Genomic DNA, 27,442 nt, shown 5'->3' with positions numbered 1-27,442 from the left:
AAATTAAACCACATGAAACAAAACTAAGCAAAGTGCCAAAACATTTGTACCCTGTGCTGTGTTCATCTGCACATGTGTGTTCATGTGGGTGTATTTTTATATCTGCCTAAGCCATCTCATGGCATCAGGGCAATTAGGGATGTGAGGGATTCCTGGGTGCTGAGTTTTGGAAACATGTTTATTGATAGGGAGGTATTTCTCGCCTTGGCATCTGAGCACAGTGAGGACTCCTCATCTTCCACGGGGGAAGCTCAAGAAGGAACCAGGGCTGGATCTGAGTGTTCATGACAGTCACGTAGGCAAGGGCCGTGTGGCTGGAGAGTACAAGCAACTGTGTCTGTAAGAAGAGACAGTATTTTCTTCAGTTCTTTAAAACCTCTAAAAGGAGATGAGAGCAGAGGACAAACTCCATGGCATGGTACAGCATGTTGCAGGTTTGATGGGCGATCTTCTCCCAAAGGCTTTAGATGAGACAAGTGATTTCCTCTAAAAAGGGGTAATTTCTCAGACAAAGGAATGGCAGGAGAGTAGGAACCTGCCTACTGATCTGCTGAGGTCCTCTGATCTGCTCAAAAGGTGCCATATTTATGTGCTGATGTCCCCATCTCTCCTACAGCATTAGAGCTTCTTGGTTCCACACTCACTGCCTACCCCGTAAAACCAATCCACTTTTTCATTCACAGTGTCAGAGCTTATTGGACAAACTAAAATTAAACCTGAGGAGCAGCATTTCATCTGCTTCATGTGCCCCTGCACAAGCAGAAACTTAGACATGTCAAACACATACAAACAACATGTAGTTGGACTCCTCTCCTCTCCTCTCCTCTCCTCTCCTCTCCTCCCCACACAATTTTTATGGCCTCATGGTTTTGTTGGCACAAAGTTTACTGTCTTCCCTGTGGAGTTTAGCACAGATTCACATAGCTTTTCAGAAATTTTGTATATCTCATGCAGGGCTGGTTTTCCTCACATGGTAGTTACTTGTTTTCCTCCTTCATTTCTTGACTTCAAAGGCAGAAAAAGGTATTTTGTTTAAAGAAGCAGTAAAAGGATGTTGATGAGAGCAGAGTGCGTCCTCTCAGCAAGATTTTCCCCCGGAATATTAAAATGCTTCTTCTGTGCTGTAGGATATCACCCCTAGGAAGGTTTCTCTGGCCAAGGAGGGAGGAATGAGATGCCCCTCCTGCTCCCAGGCACCCATCACAGCAGCCCCTGGGGATCGACCTGCCTGGGACCTGCTGGTTGCTCTGCCCTGGAGCCTGGCCACAGCAGGGACCACAGACAGCATGGGCCTGTTGGCAACACACGTGTAAGTCTGTGCACTTGCTAGTGAATTCACAGTGATTTCCAGGGAAGGACAAAGGGGGAGCGAGAGGAAACAGGCACATCCATCTCTGGTTTCCTCTCCTGCTTTGTCCATGCAGTAAATTTTGAAGGTTAAAGCTATAAAATGCACATCGCCCTGCCTGACCCCGGCCCTTGGCAAAGCAGCACCGCTCCCTCCCACACTGCCCACAGGAGAAATGTGTTTATGTGTATTACTGGTCCAGGCAATTAATTTGCAGCCATGATAATGAATCTGAGACCTTTTTGCCTGATTTCTCCCTTGCTGCCAGGCGCTTGGCTGTCTGGGCAGAGTCCCTGGTAAGTAATTTCCCTGCATATCTCCTCAGGCCAATAGGAAACTCCATGAGTCACCTTCCTCCCTTTTAAGAGCAGTAAGCTACAACTGGGAATCAGAAACTTCCTGTGAAAACAAAGGCACAAAGCCTTGCCTTGACAAGTCTAAATCACAACGGAATCTTTGTCAATCCTCCAGCTAAGGCTGCCATGCCTCTCCTCCCACTGCTCTGCTCTGTGCAGCAGCAGCCCCTTGGCAGTGCTGGAGGTGTGGGAAGCCCTGTCCTTCCTCAAAGAATCATGTAATGATTAAGGCTGGAAAAGACCACCAAGTTAACCCAGCACTGCCAGGTCCTCCACTAAACCATGTCCCTAAGCAGCACACCAGCATGCTTTTTGAACACTTCCAGGGACAGTGATTCATTTCACCACTGTCTTCCGCAGCTGGTTCCAATGCTTGACCACACTTTCTGCAAAGAAATTTTTATTAATATCCAATCTAAACCTCCCTTTATACACCTTGAGGCCTTTTCTTCTTGTTCTATTGCTTTTTACCTGTGAGAAGAGACTGACTCCCCACTTGGCTAAAGCTTCCTTTCAATTGCAGAATTGAAATTGTGCAATATGCAATTGTGGAATGTGAGAAGGTCCCCCTGAGCCTCCCTTCCTCCAGGAAAACACTCCCACCTTTCTCAGCCACTTCTCCTCAGTTTTGTGCTCCAGACCCTTCCCCAGCTCCATTGCCCTTCTCTGGACACGCTCCAGCTCCTCAATGTCCTTCTTGTGGTGAGGGACCCAGAACTGAGCACAGGATTTGAGGTGAGGCCTCACCAGTGCCCAGTACAGAGGACAATCCCTGCCCTGCTCCTGCTGGCCACACCATTGCTGATCCAGACCAGGATGCCTTTGGCCTTCTTGGCCACCTGGGCACATGCTGGATCATGTTCAGCTGCTGTTGACCAGCAGCTCCAGGTCCTTTTCCAATAGGCAGATTTCCAGCCATGCATCAATGCTGCATCCATACCTCTAAACTGAAGGGTGCCAGGGGATGTTGCTGGGACAGAAAAGGTGAGCTCTCAGAGCTAATTTGTTTGTAAGTTCAACAAATTGACATTTGTTGGCCAGGACCAACCAGTACACAGCCAGCAGGTCTTGGGACATATCCAGGACTTTACATGGGCCAGACCTCATTCCCTCTGTCCGTGGCTGCCCTAGGGGACTGGCCTTGGCAAAGGGACCCTTGCACCCTTGTGGTCATGTGGGAGGCAGAAGGCTTCCCAGCATTATCACAGCTCACAAAATCCATGCAGAAGTGGCAGCACAGAAGGTCCTTGGAGGTTTTCACAACTGAAAGGAACACACTACTGTCAAGTTAAACTGAACCTCACATGGATTTTGAGAATCATGATTTGAAGGTGAACCTCCAAAAATGGAGACTGATACTCTTAAAGTCACTTAGGAATCTAATCTGTGCTCTCAACTACTGCAGGAGGGAGTGTACAGGAGGTGAGGAAGATGTTGCTTATACATGACAGCATAAAGTGTTTTTATTGTCAAGTCTTGGACAACATTGCCCAACACAGCAAGCAAAAGGTCGCTCTTTCTTATCAAACAGAAAACTCTTTAGAATGAAGAGTTCAAAGAAAGATTTGTTCCAAGGACCTGAGCTAACATCTGAAAACATGGCCTCAGCCCCCCAGATTCCCAGGAAAAACATTTTGCATTGCTACACACTGTTTTATTTGGACTCAGTCTCATCTTTGTGAGACTATTCTCCTCCCACTCCCGCTTATTACAGCAAAATAATTTGAAACTAACTCATGGAATCAAAAATTAAACCCATGCTGAGTGATATTATGATTGCTGGAGCAAGCAATAATTTCTGCCCAGCATCCTTGTCTGTGTACAGATCAAAGCCAGCATTAAGGCCAAACACATCCTCAGCTAAGAAGGACAGCCCCACTATTGCTGTTCCCAGCTGAGCAAAAAGGCTGAGCTTTCCCTGTTGGATCATCTTTGGAGTTTACACGCCCTGGAGCTGGGATGCAGATAATCTTCGACAGCTGTAGGTTACCATGGGGTGGAATGAGGACCATACAGCTGAAAAGGGACAGACAGGTGAGCAGCAACTCCAGCTGAGGTGAGCAAGACTTCAGCATTCAGCTTCCCACAGGAGCACTGTGAAGGCTGTTATCCAGGCTCCCTCTTTCCCAGAGACACATGAAGCCTGAAGTCATGCTCACAAACAGCTGACTGTCGGAGACTGCACGGAGCTGAGTTCCCAGGCGGGCCAGCATGTGAAGGGCACTATCAAAGGGGAGGTTTTCCATCAGAGCAGCTTTGTTCTGCGTGTTGCACATGGCGGGGAGCCGCTGGGCACAGCTCTGATGGCAGTGGCCAGTCTGGCTCAGTCCCTTTTGTTGGGACTGCTCTAATCTGCCCAGTCCCTGGCTGACTCCAGCAGTGACTTGAGAAACAGGCTAAAAGGCATCAGAGGAAGCCTGTGGTGGTGAGTGGCCTTGGGCTTAACAATCCCGAGTTTGTTCTTGTGGCCACTGGTTTCCTGCCTGGGTTCCAGGAGGCTGTGCCTGGGCAGATCAAACTGGTTGCATACAGAAAAAACCATATGACAAGTGATGTCTTTTATCCTTGTAAGCCTGCGAGCATGAAGTAGAGCTATCAGGGCACATACCAGCTTTTTCATTCCTTGACATCCTCTGCATGAGCGACACTGCTTCACTTTTGAGATCCACAGCAGTTTGTGCTCCACTGACAGTTGCAGGACAGGGCACCTGACTGAACAGGACACCTGCTGATTCCAGGACACCTCCTTGCTGTCCCTGTGACCTTGCAGAGGATTAAGCTGTACTGTTATAGAAACCAGCTGGATTTCTTCATCACCCCTGGTAGGTGAGCTGGGAAATCATGGCCGTGTGCCTTCAAAGATGACTTTTGTCCAAGTGCCTGTTCCTCGTTGCACACTACCCGCAGCTCCTCTAGGTGAACATAATGCACAGATAATACTGTCTCAAACCCATGACAGTGATGGTAATGGGTTAAGGACTGCACCACATAAGCCCATGTCTTTTTGAAGCCTTTGGGTATAGTTAGAGCTGATACTTTGGTCACTTTTTCAACTAATGTAATTAATCAAAGGAAAGGAGTTTCCCAGTGTCATGGTGAGGGGGATAATTTCTTCCATTTTTCATTTGTTTAACAGCCAGTACACAAAGAGCAAACCAACATTTCTGAGTTCTTTAGAACTAGGTTTTTTATGTTTGTACCAATGCAGTGCAATCAGCAGCACTTTAAGGTGGGACTCTCCCATCAGATCTGTTCATCCCAGCGCAATTTGCCCTTTCTTGCAAGTTTTTACTGCCTGTAATGGGAAAGCAGGCTTTCACTCTAAAATACTAGGAAAACACAGAAAAAAAGTCTTGTCTTTGTTCCTGATCCTGTGTGATCAGGACTTCTGTAAACTTCAAGCAGGCCTGGGAACAGTCTCATCAGCTCCTGCTCCAACAGCCAGCAGCATTTTTTATGTCTCCATTGTGGCAGCTGAAGGGAAAAAACATCCACTGGATTCCACCAGCATGATGAGATTAATAATTCGCCTGGATTTCCAACCAGAGTCCTCTACCCTGCGTAAAATTTTGGCAATAATGTTTAACATTCTTCAGACTGTTCTCCATTTTAATTAGTGAGTGGAAATCTCCCTGGTCTGTGCCAGGGGAAAAAAAATAATCCTTGAGATTAAAGCGGGCTCTAATTCACATTTCTGCTTGCCACATTGAAAACGGCATGTTGGTAAAGCAAGGGTCCTGTTTGATGGAGAGGGAAGGACACAATCCATTCGCTGCAAAAGGTGAGTGCTGTGTCCTGAGTGAAAAGATCCCATTTCAGTGTGGCTAAAGGCAAGGAAGAGCACTGGGTGATTTTGCCAGTATATCCACAATGGCAATTTTAGGTTTCTTATGGGGGGAAAAGATTAAATGCCTTGAATTGTACTGTTAATGTATCTACAGGATAAAAAACCCATCCAGGATCTGCTACTAAATGGTAAGAAAACCCAGGTAACTGTGTAGCTCAAGGAAAAGTGTCATATTTTTCTGTTGCATTCTCAAGGGTGTGAGAGAAAATGTATTGGTTTTGTTAAAGGAGGTGACTTGTGAGGCACCCTCTCCCTGCAAATTGAGAGAAAAATCAATCTGGAAATGGAAACCTCTAGACCAATATTTAGGCACAAAGCTACAGTCACTAAAATGACTTCGCTGACCCAAACTGCATTTTGCTACATCCCCCTACTCCTGTGCTTTTGCACCACAACAAGGACTCATAACCCTGATGTAGAGTCACATCAGTTGATAAAGACCTCTAAAACCATCAAGTCCAGACATAGAAAGCCTGGGCCCTGCCTCCCCGCCATGTTAAATGTAGCTGTGTAAAATAATCCTCAAAATCATAAAACCTCAGTATAATCCTCACTGATTTTCTTGCTACTTTTTTGTGTCTTGTCAGTGCACGCACACTCAAGGACCACTTGTCCTCTGACAGAGTTGGAAATTGAAGCTGCACACAAGCTGTTCAGAATCTCAGCATAAGGCTGGGCTCAGACCACAGCAGACTCTTCTACCTGGGATGTCACCAGGAATCTTGGAAAAACCTTGCCCATGTCCTCAAACATAGGCAAAAGCATGGTGGCTTGGAAAAAAGGAAGGGAAACACACAAAGGGGAATGACCCAACACTGGGATGAGCAGAGGTGAGGGAGGGAGGAAGAACTAAGCCATAGGCCATGCTTGTCTCTGGGAGCCATGGGTGAAGGAGCAGCCTCCTTCAGGCAGGAGATGCCTGCATGGAGCCAAGCACTGTTGCCCTGAGCAGACTCCCTAAGGACACCCAAACCTCTGTTGCAGAACTGTGACATTTCAGGTTGACCCACCACTTCCCACCAACTCCTGTGCAAGCCTACCCCTGTATTCCTCTTTGCAAAATAAACTTTTGCAGGAAGTTTGGCATCATCAAAGAGTCACCATCCTATGATCACGAGCATCAGGAGGCAGAAAGGGCTGGCCTTTCAGTCACATGTGGCCCGACCGTCCAGCCACGTGGCAGGCAGAGCTCAGGGTGCATGGCTCTTCCCTGCCCGCACATCAGGACATGTGGTTTGCTCTGTTTAAAAAAGAAACAGTAACATAACTCACCTTACCTCATTACCCACAGAAGCGCAGAGATGAAGTTGTCAGCTGAACAGCTCCGGCATTACCTCTTCACTGACATTGCATTGAGACTTTATTTTGCAAAAAATTTAAATGCTCGGTCACATTCCTGGTGTTCCTTCACCACCAAGAAGCACTTCCAGGGCTAATGCCTGCAAACTGAAGGAGTCCACTTGGATTAGATATAAGAAAGAAGCTTTCTACACGGAGGGTGGCGAGGCACTGGCACGGGTTGCCCAGAGAAGCTGTGGATGCCCCATCCCTGGAAACATGCAAGGCCAAGTTGGATGGGGCTCCGAGCAACCTGGTCTGGTGGAAGGTGTCCCTGCCCACAGCAGGGAGCTTTGGAACTAGACGGCCTTTCCTTCCAACCCAAACCATTGTATGATCCTATGCCTTCACTTCACTTACAACTCCAGAGAGATTATTAACAACATGGCCAAAAAAGTCACTTTTTAAAGCAGCAACTGTTTATTATTGGGAAGAACATTAGGACTTTATTTTTTTTTTCTTACATATATTCAATTTGAATAAAAATAATTTAAAATTTTTAAATTTCTCTTTATATTACATGAAAATAACTTGAAACAACTGTGAATTTTGGAAGCAAGAAACACAGACAAAACTGTTATTTAGCTGCTGAGATGTAGTTCTTGGATTTTTTTTCCCAAAAAATCCCTCAAATAGAGAAACAATCACAATTGTCATTCCAGTGGAGAAACTTAATCCATCTATAAAATATCTTTAAGTTTGAGAATGGTATATCATTACACTAGAAAGTATTCATAATATATTGTGTGAGTTCTAATATACCACCTAAAATATATAACTTCTCAGACTTTACAAGGTCAAAAACTTTAGACCATATTCCAGTGGAAAAACACTTCAAAACTCTTACAATCCTTTTAAAGTTCTTGTTAATTAACTTTTATTTCCTTTTGAGGAATTCTAATATAATTCCAAGCAACAAAATATTGCATACAAACTAGCTTGCAGAACTTTATTCACACTAAATTGGACAACCACTGTTTAAAAGGATGAAGCACCTTTAGTAACAGTGACAAAACATCACTGTTAATGTAGCTGATAAAGAAGCAGATTTTGTGCACAAATTTGTAAAATTGACATGACAATAAATTTGATAAAAATGACTGTATATTCAATATTAAGAAATTCAGCTAAGTGGAATTAAAAGATATTTATGGCTGTGGTAGGATTACAGTGTTAGAAGACAAAGAGTCTACTAATTAGTCTGGTTCATATTATCTGATAAAGACTTCCAATAAAACACTGATTTCTTCTTTTTTTTTTTTTTTGTTTTGAAAAGACATGCAACCTACTGCAATTTCCCTGGCTTATCTCACTTCTTTTCAGTTTTTTCAGTTGACTGTGAATATAGTTCATCTTCTCATTAACTTCTAGGGTAATGAACACCATTCAGCACCACCTGAATGGGTTATAATTAAAAAAAGCTCAAAAAAGCAAAGGGAAAAAAAAAGCAATTAGCATGTCAAGGTTTCACTTTGGAGCACAAACCTGCAGAAATATGTACAGTAAAAATGAGATGGACTTTGTGTAGGTAGTTGTTTGCATTGAGTACCATATAAAATTTAATGTAACTGTGCCAGTCGTGAGTCTGATAGCCCGGTGGAAAACCACTCTTCACCAATCATAAGGAAAAAAGACTATTAATATGATTGTCAACACTGTTCTCTCCAACAGCTTAACCTCAGGGGTCAGTTCTCTTCCAAAAAAAAGCTTGAAACACTGGCTGGTGCTGCAGTCCAACAAACAATCCAATGCCATCTAAGGCGACAATGTCAAACCCTTTCAAAAATAAACATTTTGCTTCAGTATATTTTAGCTGGGAAGGGGAGAGGTGGGTGTGTGTTTTGCTTTGTTTTGTTTTGTTCTTGGCTTTTTTATTTTTGTAACTGTCTGCTGTTTCAAGCACCATCTCAGAGGCTGGAACGTTTTATTCCTTCCTCTGCCAGTTGTGTCCCTTTCCACTTGGCAGATGCTGAGCACCACACCCGCCGCTCTTCTGAGCGCAGCAGCCACCAGTGCTGCCTTCTTGTTTTCCTTGCCTGTTATCTGTGTCATCAGAGGAATTTACAGCCCTGGAATGTGATTTCTGAATCAATATGTGTTTTCTTTTCCTAAGGAATGCCTTATTTTGCAACCACAGCTGTGAACAAATACCCTAATTTTAACTAATGATGGGGTGGTGGCTCTTTTGAGACAAATCAGTGACGCAATTTGAAAAACCAGGGAGGCATTTTCACCCAACTGCAATATTTTTTTATGATCAGGTAAAATTTTGGACCTAAACTATGCCAATTGTCTTAATTTCTAAATTAATAATTACTTTTAGTTTTTACCAAGAAATATTCTACTGGTATGAACTATGGAATTTTTGAAATTATGAAGCATATTTATGTTTTACTTCTCTTCTCTAAATATATTACTCATTTGTTTAATTCATTCAGGATTCTACCATACTATCAACCAACTATAGTAATCCAGAAATGTTTTCTGCTTATGGAAGGGGCTTAATCACTAAGCCACACCTCCCTGCAAAGCTTCAGTATTTCTGATTGGTAAAAAGCTTTTCTCATTGAAATAATACTGAAGTGGAGCCCTAGTCCTCTTCCATATATACGACTGTCAAGTTAATTAACTTTTCAGGACAAAATGCTGATCACATTCAATGACATTCGTGTTCAAGACAGCTCCAGTGGTACCTCTGGTGGCACAACTGTGTATCTTGGGTCAAGTTTAGGTGTGAAATCCTTGAAGTTCTTAGATGCTTCAGTACCAAACACATCTAAAACTTTCCTGTTCATGAGAGCAAACCTGAAAAAGAAAAGACAAGAAAGCATGAATGCATGACTCACCTACTTATGAAAAAATAAAATTATTTCATGTCATGAAAATTTACCAAAATCTCTGCTATATAGGCTTCAACCTGCACCATTCAGATGTTGAAAGTTCTTCACCTCAGGCAGTAAAGATTTTCTTTAAAATTGCATTTGAAAAATGTGGCTAATAGTGTTTGTGTTAGTGTATTTCAAAAATGCAACTCATTAAAAAGGGGAAGGGTCCCCTGCTACTTTTAATTCCAGAAAAAAAAGGTCAACCCAAAATATACTACTGTTCTCTCTCACTCCAGCAGAGCAAACTGTGGCCCTGCCTGCCCAAGTCTGGATGACAATTTTATGGGTGTTACAACCTATTTCCATTTTGTTGGTCTTCACAACTATAGAATGAAAAGCGTATGAAATGTCAAAAGAAACTGCCTTTATGGAGAAAGTGTCAAAATTACTATTAGAGAGATTTGCTTCAGATAAAATAAATGAGCAGAACAGAATTTCTTTTCCTTCCTCTCGTTCAATTAAGGCAAACTTAGGATTACGAAAAAATGCAGCCAAAATTGGACATCTGCACTGACATCATTCCCTGTATCATGTTTGTATGGCCTCAGAGGTTGCCTGAGGACTGCCTCCAGGCATCCCAAGGAAAGCTTCCCACTAAATCTTGCAAAGTATTCAATCACCTCGTGTGTACTGTTCCACAGGGAGTGTAGGTTCAACATGCTCCAGGGACTGGTCTCTGATTTCATTTCTATTTTTACCGTCTGGAGAGCTTGTTACGAGAAGCATTACCTTTTATAACCCCATTCATAAACTGATCAAGATTTGGATGCCTTGTTCCTGCTACACACTGCATCAGTATAACAGTGTACACTTCACTAAACTGTATTTTTGTAAGTCAGTTACAGCAAGATCTATTTTTAAAATTAAGTTTTTTAGATTCCTGCAGCAAACAGGAAAAACATCCAGTATGATATTACAGTGTATATTTATGATTATGATCAGTGAAAATTTTTCATTAGCTTTCCAAGAAAAAAAAAAACCTTTCCCAACTAAACACTTATAAAAAAAGTACTGAAACTTTCAAGTATTCTTAGGAGATATTCTGACATTTCCAGTAATGCTTTTAAACCCATAGTAATACCACGTTGTCAATCACTGTGCCTACTGATTTCTTCAACATGTACAGTTGTTTACTGGATTCTTCATGTTCCAATGGAACTTGAAAGCATCCCACCCTCCAAGTGAACTAAAAAGGCTTCAAGTAAAACACTCATCTGCTAGATAGTCTTCACTAGAGCAGTATGCCTCTGTCATTACACTAAACCCAGCAATGTCACTTCAGCAGCAAAGAACTTCAAGAGTACTGGTAACTGTTTGAAAAGCAAAGTAAATCCACAGGAAATTAGCCCTCATGTACTTCTAGCACTGCTGTTGGTAGTGAATGACACAGAAAGCTGAGCGTGATCAATGACAGGTTTAGACAAGACAGAACACACCCCTGAGCACATACCTGCCCTTCGTTAGTCGTAAAAGAAATTTCCAGTATGAAGGTCTCAGGTTCTGAACTTCCATGACAGCCTGCAAGGAGAGGATTCTGTCAGAGCCAGCTGACATTGTCAGGCAAAAGCTTCATCTGCTACATTAGATTGCCAAAATCAACAAAAGGATTGTTATGGAACTCCTTTTTACTGCTCTCTGCTGAATTCAATGCTCTGTATGATCACCACCAGCACAGATTGATATCCCCAGAATACAATATTTTACCAGTGCTGACAATTAACCTACATCTCATTGCAAAGAAAGCAAAAGCAATCATTATTCCTACATACGTGACTTTGGACCAGTGGATGCCAAATTTACCTCCTACTTAATCCCCTATCCATTCTGCATTTTGTGATCCATCATTTCTGGTAGTCATATTTGTATTTCATGCTACATTATCTTAAATAATGTCATAGATCCAAAATCCATGTATTCTCTCTATTCCATTACTTTTCTGGGTCACTTGTAAATACAGATAATAACTAACATCTCAGTGTGGATCCTTTTTATAATTTCTCCTTCCTTCTTCCTGCTAAACCCAGCAATTTGTTTCTAGTCTTAGATTCGTTTTCCAATTAGTTATTAAGTAATCAAAAACCCTTCTTTTCTCACATGAATTTTTTGTCTGTTAGTCTCACACAATTGTCCCTGACAGGAGTATTTTGGAGGCCTTCAGGCACATCCCAAGCACTAAAATATCAATTCACTTTGATACTAGACTTAGAGATATCCCAAGTATATGGGAAGAATGAGGAGGAGGAGGAGGAGTGTCTCTTAAACATCCTGTTAAGCACAAGACTGCAGAAGATTGCTTTAGGGTCATTTTATATTCTCTTTATTGGGGGACACAAAAAATATAAATAGTTATGGAGTTCCAAAGAATATGCAGCTCATGCAGGGATGTTTCAGCAGAAGGTCTAGAAATGGTGAGATGCAGTAGAATAGTAGAGCTATTTGGGTAGCACTGCAAAGGTGATTTTCTAGCTGATGCAGATGATTAAAGGACTGAGGTTAAAGGCATGTAGCTAACTTGAGAAGTACAAAAAATGGTACTACTGCTTGTGTCAAATGTAACACTTCAGGGTTTTTACTACTTTTTGCAGATTTTTTCAATTAGGCAATATTAATTTAAGTCAGTGGAAACTTTCAGTTGATTTAAAAAAACATAAAATATTGTATTGCACTGGTTGCCTCCTTGAAAAACTGTCCTTTCACATGCTCATGGAAGTTCATACATTAATGTTCATCTTCTGAGTGAGCGCATTTTAAAATTGTTTCCAAAAAATTCAATGCTTTGTATAATGTATTCAGCTGTAACCACAGGAGAAATGACCTTCCCCCAGTGACACTCAAAACCAGGATTCAGGAGCCCCAGGATGCAGGAGCACGATGCTGTGAATCACTACATCTCACCATCTTTTCTACACAACTATCTCCCTGTGCTCCTCTTTTCATTCAACATTTGATGTAAAGAACTTCATGCTCTGTTAGAGAACATACTTACTGCCTGAAAGCATATCGATGTAGAAATGGCATAGATGATGCTGTCTGCATGAGGAAAATAGGGAACTTTCCCTGCTTCAATGCCTTTGAAGTATATAGTCTATAAAAATAAACAAAAAATGCTGAATGCAACAAAATGATAGTATCTTTTTACTTTTTTTTATTTTACCTTTTAAAATACCACATCAACTTTATATTTTTTTATATGCCCACAAATGTGATGTTGATTAAAATAGATTATAGATGTTGCACAAGATCAATCTAACAAGAGGCCATTAATGCACAGAACAGGACTAGCAACAGCTTGGGTGCTACAGAACCTAAAGATAAAAAGGGGGAAGTTTGCTTTGTTAAATTCTCCATTTTAAAAAGGCAAAAGAACAATGCAATAGCTATTCCAACAAAGTGAATATTCACTGTTCTTAAACAGCTTGAAATCACATACTTTACTTTCTGAGAAAACATGTACAGTTTATTTTCCTGAGCACAGCCTGACCTTGCGAAGCAGCACACGCCTCTTTGGTCAGTTACCCTTGGCTTGCGTAACATGATAAAAGTAGTAAAAAAAAAAAAAAAAAAAAAAAAAAAAAAAAAAAAAAAAAAAAAAAATAATTTTTCTTATTTCACCGTAGCCATGATGTCTCAAAGTCCACAGAAAACCATCAGCAATACAAGATAATACTGGTTTTTTTATAACTGGTGTTCCAAAAGTCATTATAGATAACTCAGATTTGCCTTTATATGGCCAATATGTGAACTGCCTTCAGAGCTTGGTCTGGGATAACCAGGAGGAGGAATAGGGAGTATCTTCCCTTTTTATGTTTCATTTTATGTGTAACAAAAAAAACCCCATTCCTTCTTTTTATGAATTCCTTTTTTAAAATTAATTCTGCTCTGGTAATGGAGGTGGATGGTTCTCTCTCGCTAGAGAACAAGGCCTTCAAGTTCTGCAGGAGAAATATGTGATTCAGGTATGATCATAGTGAGAGAACCTTATCAACTCATTCCAGTGGTGGTGTTGGGGAATTAACCATGACTAAGTCTCAATTTTCTGGAAAAATGAGAGTAAGAAATCAAATGCTGGTTAGAAAAATATAATAAACATACCCAAACTCTGTAACTAATTTTTTTCCTGTGCTCCTAATTTTAACAAGTTCAGACAAATAATTCAAGCCTGAAGAATAGTAAGTAGAACAAAGTTCATTCCAAAGCTGGGTATTCAATCAGCTGTAGTACAGTGACAAACAACTTCAGCTCTAGACCAAAACCTAAGCTATTTTGAGTTATCTTAGACTGCTGAATGCCAAAATTAGGGAACAAAGGCAGGAAGTTAAGCTGTAGCTTTTGGCAATAAATCTGCAATTAAGGACTACGTCTGATTTATGTTTCTGGCAGAATAGACATTCTTGGAACTTTCTGATTTAAAAAATCTGCAAAAACTACAAAGCAAAGGGTTATCAGAAGACTAAAAAAAATCATGGAGAATATACATGAAGACCAGTGGATAAAGGACATTTAAAATTAGTCAAAGAAAAGAAAGTAAGAAAGAAATGAGACCACATGGCAGCATTGCCTCTTGGCACACATGTACTCAAACACCATCACCATACAACTTTGTATTTTACTGGAATTGCCCGACAAAACCCCAGACATTCATTTTCTTTTCTTCTGCCTTGAAAAAATAATTTAAATTAAGACCTTTTTAGGAGGGTAATAAACTTACCTCTACTAATTTAGACACCAGATACATAGAGATAGTTGTACTTTTGTAAAACATCATAGAAATTCCTGCTAGACACCCTGTAACAATTAGAAAAGCATTGTTAAGGTTGTGATTTGCTTTGTTAAGGTCACTGTTATGTGTCAGCCCAACAAACTGCACAGGACTATTTATTTCTGCTGCTACAGACTGCACAGTCAAGGGATGTTCTTCTGCTGCCCATCCAAATATGGTTTGTATCACTAAAAAGCGAAAGTCTCACAAAGCTGAAACAAATCTGTACTTCAGTGCTCAGGAGCACACTATCAAATTTCTATGTTTTTTTGTGGGATGAGAGATCTCTGTGGTTCCAACATGTGACAGATGCACATGAGGGAAGGGCCCTCACCACCACCAAAATTTCATGGTAAAAACATCTTTCTTTGGACCCAGTGGAGCTCAATGTGTATTCTGTCACATATGGAAGAGTGAGCATTTTCATCTCAAATGTCTACAGCTGCAAATTAAAGGACAAGTTTAAATTTATGTACACCGTAAGACACTGTCCTTGGAGCTGACCATAAACTCCACATTTGACTGAATTTGCCTTACATTTTTAATTGCAACTCTTTCCTTGACACTACTTGAAACATCACTGTCACTTTGACACAACCTTGATGTACATAGGAATAGGAACAAAGTCCTATTTTCATCACAGAAGTCTGAAAATGGAACGGAAGGACAGACAAGAGGAACACTTGCAGAGTCCCAACACACACAACACAAACTTTCCATGGACTCACCAGCTACAAGTGCATGAAGCTCATCATCTAGGTTTCGGACCCAGCGCAGGAAGCAACTGGTACCCTGCAGGTGAACAGAATGCAGGCTTAGCCCTACTTATTCCTTGTAACACACAGATTGGAGGTATCCCTTATAAGCTAGTAATACAGCACACAGTATGAATTAAGAATGTAGTGTGATAATACCCATAATCATAGAATCAAAAAACAGTTTGGGTTGGAAGGGACCTTAAAGATCATCTTGTTCCATCTCCCCTGCCATGGGATGGGACACTTTCCACTACACCCGGTTTCTCAGAGCCCCATTCAGCCTGGCCTTGAACACTTCCAGGGATAATGCATTCTTCTTCTTGGTAAGGCTGTTACAATAAAAGGCAATTTAATTTATAAGTGAGCAGGCAAACTTTCCCATTTTAAGAGTCTTGTAAGGGAAATGTAAAATCACATTGCAATTTCTTAAGGGCTGTAGAAACTTTCATTATAGAGACATGTTATGTCTGATTAGGTAATCTTTACCACATCAAGAAACATTAAATTACATCAATAAAAATACAAGAAATCAACAAAACTAAAGAATGAGCTTTTCAAAAGCATGGGTGATACTAAAGTCTAAAGTGTTGGACATAGTACCCATAACATTCCAGTGTCTTAAATTTTCAATTTACTGCTGCCATTTATTTCAAAATCGAAGAGCAGATTAATCTAATTTGAATTCAAATCTAATACCAAAGCTAATCTTGAATTCATGTCATCCTCAATTGCTGTACCTGCTAGACTCTTTCCCCGATAAGGGTTTTTTTCAACTACATACCAAACCTCCAGAGATTTTTTCATGCATCCAATAAATTCTGGAACTTGGAAAACACATTAAGTTAAAAACACAGAACTGCATACCCTTGGATCCAAAATGCACCAAGCATTTAATTTTTTTTTGCCATGATCCAATTTTTTTGAGTGACTAGAATCTTTGCTGCCCTACATGCCTATTTAGACTGGAAGAAAAACATAATGCAACCCAAATTTGTGTAAGTTTTGAAATGCAATCAATAACATATAGTAGATCATAGAATTGCAGGATCATTTAGCTTGGAAAGGGCATTCAATGTCAAGTCCAACTATTAACCTAGCATGCACCAAGTCCACAACTAAACCACATCCCCAAGTGCCACATCCACACACCTTTTGAACACTTCCAGAGATGGCAATTCCATCTCTTTCCTGGACATCCTGTTGCAGCGCCTGACAACCCTGTCAGTGAAGGAAGATTTCCTACTATCAAATCTAAACTTACCCTGGGCAACTTGAGGCCAACTCCTCTTGTCCTGTCTCTTGCTACTTAGGAGAAGAGACTGATCTACACCTGGCTGCAACCTCCTTTCAGGTTGCTGTAGAGAGTGATAAGGTCACCTCTAATCCTCCTTTTCTCCAGGCTAAACCCCCAGCTCCCTCAGCTGTTCCCCATCAGTTCTGTGCTCCAGACCCTTCCCCAGCTCTGTTGTCCTTCTCTGGACACGCTCCAGCCCCTCAGTGTCCTTCTTGTAGTGAGTGGCCCAGAACTGAACCAAGGATTTGAGGTGTGGCCTCACCAGTGCTGAGTATAAACATAAAAAATAGTAAATAAAGGTCAGAATATGTCACCCTCATTTTATGAGTATCCACTGGGCTGAATTGCACCTCTCCATTGAAGCTTTTAAACACATCAAAATAATTTTAGCTTTTGCAATTTAAATGTTTTTTCTTCTCTAAAGGCTTTTTTCTTAAAGTTTAAGAAAAAAATTAATTTTCCAGCAAACTCTGAACAGCTCATTTGCACATTGCTATCAAAAATTTTAGACTCTGCAACCTACAAATTATTGTCTCTCAATTTAATTACCAATCAAGTGAAGCGCTGTTTTACTTACGTTTAAGACCTCCTTTATTATTTTTCAGTAAATAACATTTATCCCGAATAATACATCATTATCTTGAATTTGCAGATCAAAAAAAGTGGCAGTTGAAAAATGCCATGTGATTAAGAATACAAAAATGCAAAAGACACTTCATCACTACACTGTGCTGAAGTGCTATTCTGCATTAGGGCAGGTGCTTTGCCACATTCTCTTTTGGCATAAATAAACATGATTTGATTAATTCCAACAATGCTGTATGAACGCATATCAGTTCACAATCTGTCATCTTATAATGGGGTAGAAAGGATAGACTTCCAAGCAGTAAGTGCAATGTCTCCTCAGCTACATGCTATATGTTCTGCAGTCTCCTGCTATTCAGTGTCAAGTAAGAATGCCAGATATGTGAACCAACAAAACTTGCACATGGCTTCTCTCTGGCAACACAGACACTACTGCAGTCACTACTCGTGCCTGCATGAAAATGCTTTTGTGTAGCAGCAAATCCCTCTGAAATCTGATTTCACTTACTCTGAAGTACTCTCTATCTCCTGATCTTGAAAACAAGCTGCAAAATCCATCAGGTTTGTTTAGAAATTACAGAAAAAACACACAGAATGGAAGAATAGCTTTCTATTTACAATTTGATTACTGTAACTGTATAAAATTTGTCAGTAACATCCTGTAGGAAACAGCACCAGTACTATTACGCAGCTTGACTTTGTAGCTCTTTGTGATATTCTGAAAAGTGAAATAAAAAACAGAGCATTTGTCATTTCTGTATGCTATAAACTTACTTTGTATATACTGACAAAAGATCCCAGAAAAGCTCCAAGCTGGAAATTTTCCTTGTTGTAGAAGAGGGAAAGCAGCCGTGATGGTTGTGTAAGCAGATGCCGGAAGGTGGAAGGAATCCGAAGGCAACACTGGATCAGGTAACCAATGCTAAACATCCTAATGAAGCCCTAGAGAAAAGAAATAGAGATCTTGTGGTAAGAAACCACAAAATCTGGAATAGGAAAAGCAAAAGCTTCTACAGAAGGTTTTACTTTTGACATCAAATAGTATAAAAACCCACTCTGAAGGTAAACACATAAATGTATCCTATCCCCACCTTCTAACTCAAGAGTCTTCTTTTTCCCAGTTACCCTGTAAAACAGCAAAAGCAGTAAAATCACAGAAATTGACTCTTCTTTAATTTCTATGAATTCTGAAAGGTCTTAAGAGAGAGCCTTCTATTCTGCTCCAAAATTCTGTCCTTTGATATAATCCTGATTACTTCATTTCTACGTTACTCACCAGCTTTTAACCACAAATGGGTTTATAGAGGAAAGCAATGCAGTGGAAAAAAATAAATACTTCTGTACTCAAATGTCTCGAGAAAACAGTAAGGAGGAAAAAGTCCACCAAAAAAATTTCAGAAAGTGTGAGAATTAGAAGTAAACCCTGGTGGCTTGGCACATGCTCATGGACTTTTCCTCAGCCAAACATGAAGTCGTGGGATGCCTGTAGCAAGGAAAAGGGAGAAACTGGAAGGGACTTCATGTGCAGAGGTACTGAGAAGAGATAAAACAGGTTCCAAAGATTTTACTTACTGTTCCACCTTGGATAGGGGTCTGGTTTTTTTTTGACATCACACAAAACCACACTCACTTTTTTTTCCAAATTCTTCTCCCCAGTTTCTTCTAAATTCCTCCAATGCTTCCTACCATTATTCTTACCCTAAGGTGAAACTTTTTAAATAATTCTGAATAAATTTTACTTAGTTTTTGTCTGAAAGATGCTTTATGTGAAAACTATTTCTACAGTCACCTGCAAATAAGGAAGGCACCTTATTCAATTACAAGGACACAATACCAGTGACAAGGAATTCTGGCAGAGGGTTTGACTGAGCAACCTTTCAGACTCAGAAACAAACGATTTCTGCCTTCTAAAGAACTTTATAATGCATCATAAAGCTCATAAAATTTTACTGTGGTTAAACACCCAGTAATAAACTCTTCCTGAAGCAGTAACTCTTCCTGCTACTCAAGAAATGGTTTATGAGAATCAAGTGGAAGAAAATAAGTTGTCCAATGATACAACAGCATTTTTTTTGATTGAAAAAATTCCATTCCTTCATGCCATTATTAAAAAAAAAAAAAAGAAAATGTCCTAAACCCAGCAGTGATGAACAGAGCCCAAAACAAGAAACAACCGAATGGTATATTTGATGTTTTTACCAAGGAAAGGTGACTTCAGTGGGGTGAACAAACATCTAAATTACAACTGCAAACACTCAAACACATCTCTGATTTCATTTTTATTTATTCCAATTAGTAGCCAAATTAGAAGCACTGAAAACAGGACTGAGGTTTAGTGTTGATGTGCATGAAATACCAAGTATTGTGCAAAATCTCTCTATTTGGCTCCTTACTTTAACCAACTGAAAGCGTATCACACCTACAGGTGTTTTCCACAGTCACAGGAAGTATTATATCTTATAATCCATGTACAGTATTGTAGCTTTTATCTTCCATAAAAAGCCATCCAACAAGAATGGACGTAGTACACAGCAGAGCATATGCAGGACACTGTAATAAACTCAAGTGACCAAAGAAAACTCTGCTAAGAGCCATTTCTCCACAGAGATTTTGAGCTGGAGCTCAGGTCAGCCAGAAGTAGTAGCACAGTGTAATGACATATCTCCAGAATTTGTTGAATAAACCTTTCTTTCTGCTTTTGAGAAAAAAATTTCTCAATACATTCAAGATACTTGCTATAACTCAAATTCAGAAAAGCATGTGTGCACACAAGCAGCATACCATAAACTCAGCCAATCTGTTGCAATATATTAGGAATTAGTTAAGATAGTTAAAATCAATTAATTGAGATATTTAATATTTATTCTGGGTATAGAGTAGTCCATGTTTTTTCAAGAGACAGAACTTTGAGACAACAATCATGGAAAATAATCTCAGAGAAGTCATGGATACCCCATTCCTGGAACTGCTCAAGTTCAGGTTGGATGAGGCTTTGAGTAACCTGCTCTAGTGGAAGGTGTCCCTGCCTACAGCAGCGGGGCTGGGATGAGGTGGTCCTTAAGGTCCTTTCCAACTCCATTGTATGATCCTACAACCTTCTTTGAGGTCACCCTAGTCACCAGTAAATTTGGAGAGTTATCTGGTCCTGTCTGCAGCACCAACAGAAGAAACAGACAACTGGACTTGTGGCTAATGGCTCCTCACTGTAAACAAGAAGAATCCTAAAGAGGAAAAATATTGTTCCACTGCTTTTGTCATGGCTCTTTTCAGACATTTACAAGAACAAAGCATTTCAAGTATTTCAAGTTTGAAGGGAAGTCAATGAACTCAGGTGGTATGGCACTACTGAATGTTACATCATGTGAAAGCCATGATGCTGTCACCAAGCTAATGTGCATTTAAATAATACACATGTGCAGCAGGAGAAGAAGAGCATGCAAATGGCAGTTAAAGCACAGATGTATTAATGAGGAGAAAAGTTGTTCAAGGGTAAGGGAAAACAGCACTGAGGGGAAGTTTTGGCAATAAGCAGCTCATCAAATCGTTATCAGATTTGAAAGCTCCATTACAGAAAAGGAATTGTAAAAACTTGCTCAAATCATGTCAGCTGACAGTTGTTACTGATCAACTCCAGGAACAGTCATAGAACTGAACTTTGAGAATTTTGGATCTTTAAATATATAAACACATAAAAATAAATTTTTTTCACTCATGTTTTAATTTAAATAAAAAATCACAGAACAGACAGGAAATTAGAGGATATGACTGGCACCTTCAGCAATATCTTCCTCACTAGATTATTGTAGTCAAGAATAATTTACACCAAAATACTACAGAGGAGAGGTCCAAGGATGAAATGTATTTCAAATGCACAACTGTCTTCTCTAAAGAGAGAACAGCCTTATAAAAATTCTTTTTAAAATTTACTTTTTCAGGTCAAGTCTTTCTTCAGCTTTATTATCAGCTAGATTTTTTCCTTCCCTCATTCCATTTAAGGATATATAAACCAAAACAAAATTATGCTGAATCAATAAGTGAAAAGGATGTGTATTCCTGAATATCTACCTTCCTCCCCATCCTCGGATTCCTGTAACATTTTAAAAACTTATTTTTGAAAGTAATATACATTAAAAGCATCTGAGGATACTCAAATACATTTTTGCTTCTCCATATATAAAACCAGGTCAACTGTTAAGGGACTGGGATCTTCTGGAGCCTTACCAAATCCCAAAACAGGCATAGCAGGTGGTACACCACCTGTGCCAACCCAATGCCAGCTAATACAAATTTCTGCACAGTAATTCTCTGAAAAAAAATTGCACTGCTCACATTAATAATGGAGGATGAATTATACCACCAGAGATAAACAGCTCTTCCTGGGCGTAGCAACTGTGACCAATCTCTCATTACCCTGAGCCCTTAAAATAAATGACTGGAGGAGTGCACCCAGTGCCCAGCAGCAACGTTCCAGAGCTGTGCAGCTGCACAGGAAGCATGGCTGCCTGCCACAGCAGCACATTCCAGGTGCTTTATTTAGGGGGGAGTCACAAGTGGGCTCAGCCGTGAAGTGCATCACATAACTAAACAAGTTCCTTGCTTGCTAGGCCATTTTTTTCCCACACATTTTATGTTACTCATTCACTACAGCTAATCTGAAAGACCAGAGAACTTTAACCCCACCACCGCCCCATCCTAAATTGAGAAAATCTGTTTCTGTCTTGTCACATTTTCAATAGAAGCAGAATGAATAACAGACTCATTTCTCACTTCCTAAGCATATGCTGTTCCTGACTACAGACTTTTACCCCCTCTTTGCCAGAGTTTGTCAATCCAACTTTTTCTGCACTTACTTTAATACAGTATGAGATGCAATTATCTCCATAGTGTTTACAGCATCTATGCCTTGGGCCATGTTTGCACCTGCAAAAAGCATAACGAAACATGTATTAACTTGTAGCTGTTTTCAGCATCAGCAATAGGAGACTTCATAAATTTTTCTTGCCTAAAAATACATAAAGTGCTATTTGCCCAGCACTCATTCTCCCCATTACCCACTAAAGGGAACTGTGAACTTTTATGATGCCATAAAGGGACAATAAAAACTAACAATACTTTAGTTGCACACCAAGAAAAAAGTGTCTGCACACTTATTTGGATCCAACCTCTTTCCATGCTACACATAAAATGCTAAATTAAAGAATAAATTTTCTGCCGTGGTCAACAAGGAGAAGTGGTGTGACCTCTCCTGGTTTGTCTCTGCTCCATGGTTCTGGAAGGATATTTGAGCAAGCATCTGTTACCTGTATCCTTTCATCTTTCACACCACTAAGGGTCACTGAAAGGCAATGCAGATTATACAAATGCACACCCTGTGAGACTTCTCTCAATTACAAGCCTCTCACTTTTGGGCTATTTCTTCTGCAGTGTAGATTTTTATGTAGCTCTTCCTTTGAACTGAGAATTTGACCTTGAGTATTTAAACAGACTGGCTTGGGCTGTTGGGATGTGTGGATTGTACAGTTTCTAGCCCTGCACTATGCAGAATTAAAATAAGTAATTCATACTGGGTCTGAACATTATATTTTGCTATATCCAAGTATTTAAGATTTAATGTAAAATAAATTACACAATTTATATACTATGTCAAATATCTTGGAAGTTTTGAATTGCGTACTATAAAGTCTAATGGCCATGAATCATCTGTGAGGTCAGTTTATGTAGCAAAATTGTAATGAGAATGCGCTCAGGTTACAGGCATTTAGACTCAATTATATTGAAAAGAACCATATGGAAGAGAAAACAGTGGGAGCATAAAAACTCCATATTGAAAGTTTGCTGAATGTCCGAGTTGGGAGTTTCAAACCTTAAAAAAAATTTTCTTGTCCATCTTCAATCATTGCATTTAACCAACAGCAGAAAAGCAATGAAGTATCTCTAACAAACTTAGTCACAGGTATTTAAGACAAAACAGACATAAACAATTCAGGTAAAAGCATTTGATTATGGCTGGAGGTGTGTTTTCCTTGTAGGTCTTTTGCTGTCTAATACAGTCAAGCCTCAAAAACCACTGATGACTTCCCTCATATTTTTCAGCTAAAACCCACAGCAAATCATAGGAAGTCACCATGTAATGGGGATCAATTCATATTTGTTCATCATCTGAGCAAGTAAAATAAGCCACTACTTTGAGTACACAATGCACTTGGAAGACTCCCTCCTGCAGGACAGCAGGTAGAGATTTGGTCATAAAACTGCTCTGGAAGAGGTTGATGGAATTGAAGATTCATAGGTGTCACATGAAAATACTCCCAACCCATTTTTTACTCCATCTTCTCTGTAAATGAATGACTCCTCACGGTATCCACTGTGCCTGAAGCTGAGGAATCAGTCATAGAAGAAGTCATCTGAATGTATCAGACTGAAAAACTCACTGCTCTCCCTTATTTAAGCTCATACTAAAACACAGTGAATTGGATCCTGCAGAGAGGGGGACACACACCTTGCCTAACTTCAGATGTCTAGATCTGACCTCATGTAAAAGAGTTTTAGACTCACTCTTTGCTTTGCAATTTCCTATCTCCAGCCAGCAGAGGCAGCCCACGTGCCATCAATCCTCTTTTTAAGTAGTTCTCCTTTATGCAACACAGTCCCCCAAAAGACTATGTTACAGTCACTTATGGTGACATAAATAAGATCTGCTGCTGTGCAATTTTTTAACCTAATAGTACCACTAGTTCCAGCAGAACTATGTCATGAACTGGTTTTGCTGAGAACTGCAGAAAATGCAACCGCCATCCTGCACTCATCATGGACTGAATTTGCTCTCCCTTGTTAGACAACTGCATGTTGCAAGTCATAGCTATGACATACAGGTCTTCAAGTTTTGCCTTCACCAGAGTCCATCATTTGCCACTATTAACTACCTAGTAAAAATGAAATTAATAAACACTGAAATGCAAAGCAGAAGTATTACAAAACATTGCCAAATACAACATGACAGATATTAAAGTGCTCTATAAAACAATGGTTCAATTTTTTTTTTTTTGTTTTCTTTTGGGTTTTTTTACTCACACTTTGTCCATGAGCTTTTTTGTTAATGCCAGTATGTTCATTGGCTGTGATACTTTTTCACTATGCTTGATTTTTCTATCTGTTTTTGAAAATGCTGTTTCAGGTGAAAAAGAATGGGTGGGGATTTCTTCTTTCCCTACAATGAACCTGAAAGAAAAAAGCAAAACAGAACAAAGCAATTACATAAGTAACTCAAAGAAATACATTAAGTCCTATATAAGCCTCTAAGTCTTAGACTAGATTGAAGTTACTCCCAGACCTGTAAAAACCCATCTGATACAGCTGCTAAACCTCCTACTTCTTCAGAGAAGATCACTCCACTGACATATATTTAAAGACATACTTCAGCTAGAGGATACAATTGATGCCGGGAATTTCTTAAAACTAAAATCAAAAACATTAATAGGGAAGTCCACCTCTCAGACAAAGGAAGAGTACTAAGTAAGAATATAAAATGGCACTTGAAATATCTCAATTCTCTACAGCAAAATGGTGTAGATAAAGGTTGATAATTACTACAATATTTTTATAAAATATCTATTTTGCAGAATCTTCGAAATGTTTTTGCTCCCGCCAAAAGCACCAACTTTGTTTTGCTTGGCCTCATCTTCAGCCTTCTTTCTTCACCCAGAAGTTGATATATTGGCTCATCTTAGATGTAGAATTACTGTGTATCAATGGCAAGGGAGGACACAATGGCAAAATGTTTCCTAAAACCATGCACTATAATCCAAGTTACCCTCGGCAAGACTGCCAAGGTACAGTGTAAAGAAGATATAAAAACTTTGTCATTCTGTAATGCAGCAAATAAGATCCAGGTAAAAACACAGCAGCCATTTGCTTCCAGGAAAACATGGGTTATCACGAATCCCAGTTTTAGAAAGACAGAAGTGCTCCTTCCAAAACATGCAATCATACGTCTGAGTTTCCTTTAATAACAGTCCCAAATATGAAGGGATTTCTCTCTTGCTAGCACACAAAGAGGAAACTGCCTTAAGCTACACCAGAGGAGGTTTAGATTGGATATTAGAAAAATTTCTTCACTGAAACGATTGTCCAGCATTGAAACAGGCTGCCCAGGAAGTGGTGGAGCCATTGTCCCTGGAAGTATTTAAAAGACATGTAGATGTGGCATCTGGGGACATGGTTTAGTGGTAGACCAGGCAGTGTTGGGTTAAAGGTTAGACTGGATGATCTTAGAAGTCTTTTCTAGCCCAAATGATTCTATGATTATGCCTTCTTCAAACTATGTTGTATACCCAAGAATTGGACAAGTTTTAGAGCAGCGTGATTTTTCTTAGGAATATTTTCTTACAATGCAGCTGCCACTGTGCATGATCCCTCAAAATCTTGTCTTACATAGTCACAGAACCTTTACTTACTTTAGTGCAGAGTATGTAAATCCTTTCAAGCCATCTTTGCACCTGAAAGACAAAACCAAAAGATTTCTCTATAATGGGCTGCTGGCAATAAATAATAATAAATAAATAAAGTGTTACAGATTAAATATGGCATAGAAGGGCTGTGGAGGAACACCAGTTTTCATTAACAAAAAACAGCACGTTTGCAACAACTCTGTGGTTATCCTTGATTCTCAGTTGTCACCACAGCCTTGGGACATCTCTGAAACAAAGGGCACAGCATCAAATGCCAGTGCTTCTCTTTTTTATCCAAACCAAGAGTGGAGAAATTTTTAGAGGATAGTAACAGAGCCACTAGGGCAACAATACAAGATGACAAAGAACTGCTGCTTTATGGAAAAGTAGTCATGATGAGTTTAACAAAACAGAAGTTTTACTGCAAGGAGAGAAAGGATGGTTGGATCTCAATAAAACACCCATACTTCTTGTGAAAAGCTGCAGGGAGTAATTTCTCTGACTTTGAGATAAACTGTTGTACTTTGCAAAGTGCTGATCTCTGCAACTTCTTTCTTTAAGAAGACTCTTAATCTGAAAGTCCTAGGTTTTCAATTATACAGTCGGTGGTTGCTCTGATTCTGAGCTTGATAGTATGTATACATATAATATATATCTGTTCTTACCAACTATGGGGTTCCTTTTTTGAAGAATGACCACAGCAAGGAGCCCATATTTGGCTACTGAAGATTTGGGTTATTGATTTTTTTTTTCTGTCCAGGATACAATGCAAGGAGCTGAAGCTTGCAGCTGCTACTGATTTCTCCAGAAAAACCATGTTGATAGCATAGTAGGGAGGAGATATCTGTGTTTTCTCCCCCTTTCTTTTTGTAGAATTGTATGGGAAATATAGGATGGCAAAAATGCATTCCTGACATAGTATACAAAGCACAAACTAGTAACTTATCAACACCACCATTTCAAGAGCATGGCTCCTTAAGGGAAGGAAGGACAGCAGTCACAAAAAGCTTTGTAAACAGAAGCAGCTGATGACAACCCTTTGCCTCCCACCTGCAGAGACCACACTGTCCCTGGAAATGCTGTGCCCACACCCTTCTAGAGCAGGGGACACCATCTCCCAAAAGGCTCCATGCGTGGTCAACATGTACTACCAATGGCTGGATACACTCAAACAGCAGGAAAAACATATCAAATCAAAGATGTTCACAAATGAAGAAAGTCTTGCTTTGCCCTGGCAGGGGAGTGCCTGGTGCAGAGCTGGTAAGACATCGCAGCACTAAACACGTCTGGGAAATTCTTCCCAAGGTTATGACCTTCAACACATATGTTTCCAAGGACTTGGTTTTGTCAGCATGTGCACAGTTACACAGAGCACCAAAAACTCATTAAAAAGAGTTTGTCTTTTAAAATGACTGCAGTTAAAATACTGGTCACATATTTATGATGCATAGGGGTTCAAGGCAAATATGTAAAAATAAAATTGCTCATTTTATATTTAATTAACATAGAACTTTGAAACCAAAGACATAATTTTATTTATTATTCTTTCCGCATACATACAATTCAGAAGCTGAAACACTATCACAGCACTTTTACAGAGCAATGGACTCAAAGATGGATTAAAAACTAAATGATGGACTGAAACAACTCAAATCAGCTTAGCCCAGAGATCACAGTGAATCACTGGCAGAAGTCCAGAGTCCAAATGCACAGGTTTAATATACACACCACTTCATCCACAGTACCACGGTTCAGTTTCCTAAGTTTGATTTTAAACCTGCAGCTGACCGTAAGTTAAATGCCCTTTGAGTGAAGGGTGTCCAAC

General features: G+C 39.9%; 1 protein-coding gene across 1 annotated transcript in view; it reads right to left on the bottom strand.

Annotated features, from left to right (window-relative positions):
- Positions 1 to 7,286: 7,286 nt before the first annotated feature.
- The window catches only part of TMEM135 (transmembrane protein 135), a 159,411-nt gene continuing 139,255 nt past the window's right edge, over positions 7,287 to 27,442 (bottom strand). The window contains exons 7-15 of the mRNA XM_041414155.1: positions 25,624 to 25,665; positions 24,242 to 24,388; positions 22,021 to 22,090; positions 17,945 to 18,112; positions 15,262 to 15,325; positions 14,483 to 14,559; positions 12,761 to 12,859; positions 11,225 to 11,292; positions 7,287 to 9,694 (exon numbers count right to left, since the gene is read on the bottom strand). Of these exons, the coding sequence (XP_041270089.1) occupies positions 9,562 to 9,694; positions 11,225 to 11,292; positions 12,761 to 12,859; positions 14,483 to 14,559; positions 15,262 to 15,325; positions 17,945 to 18,112; positions 22,021 to 22,090; positions 24,242 to 24,388; positions 25,624 to 25,665 (868 nt within the window). The 3' untranslated portion in view covers positions 7,287 to 9,561. The remainder of the gene's footprint in view (positions 9,695 to 11,224; positions 11,293 to 12,760; positions 12,860 to 14,482; positions 14,560 to 15,261; positions 15,326 to 17,944; positions 18,113 to 22,020; positions 22,091 to 24,241; positions 24,389 to 25,623; positions 25,666 to 27,442) is intronic.

This window comes from Onychostruthus taczanowskii, unplaced genomic scaffold (genome assembly GCF_017590055.1).
Source record: "Onychostruthus taczanowskii isolate IOZ18803 unplaced genomic scaffold, ASM1759005v1 scaffold44, whole genome shotgun sequence".
NCBI lineage: Eukaryota > Metazoa > Chordata > Aves > Passeriformes > Passeridae > Onychostruthus > Onychostruthus taczanowskii.
The sequence above is the reverse complement of the archived record's forward strand: the minus strand, read 5'-3'. Positions and strand labels throughout refer to the sequence as shown.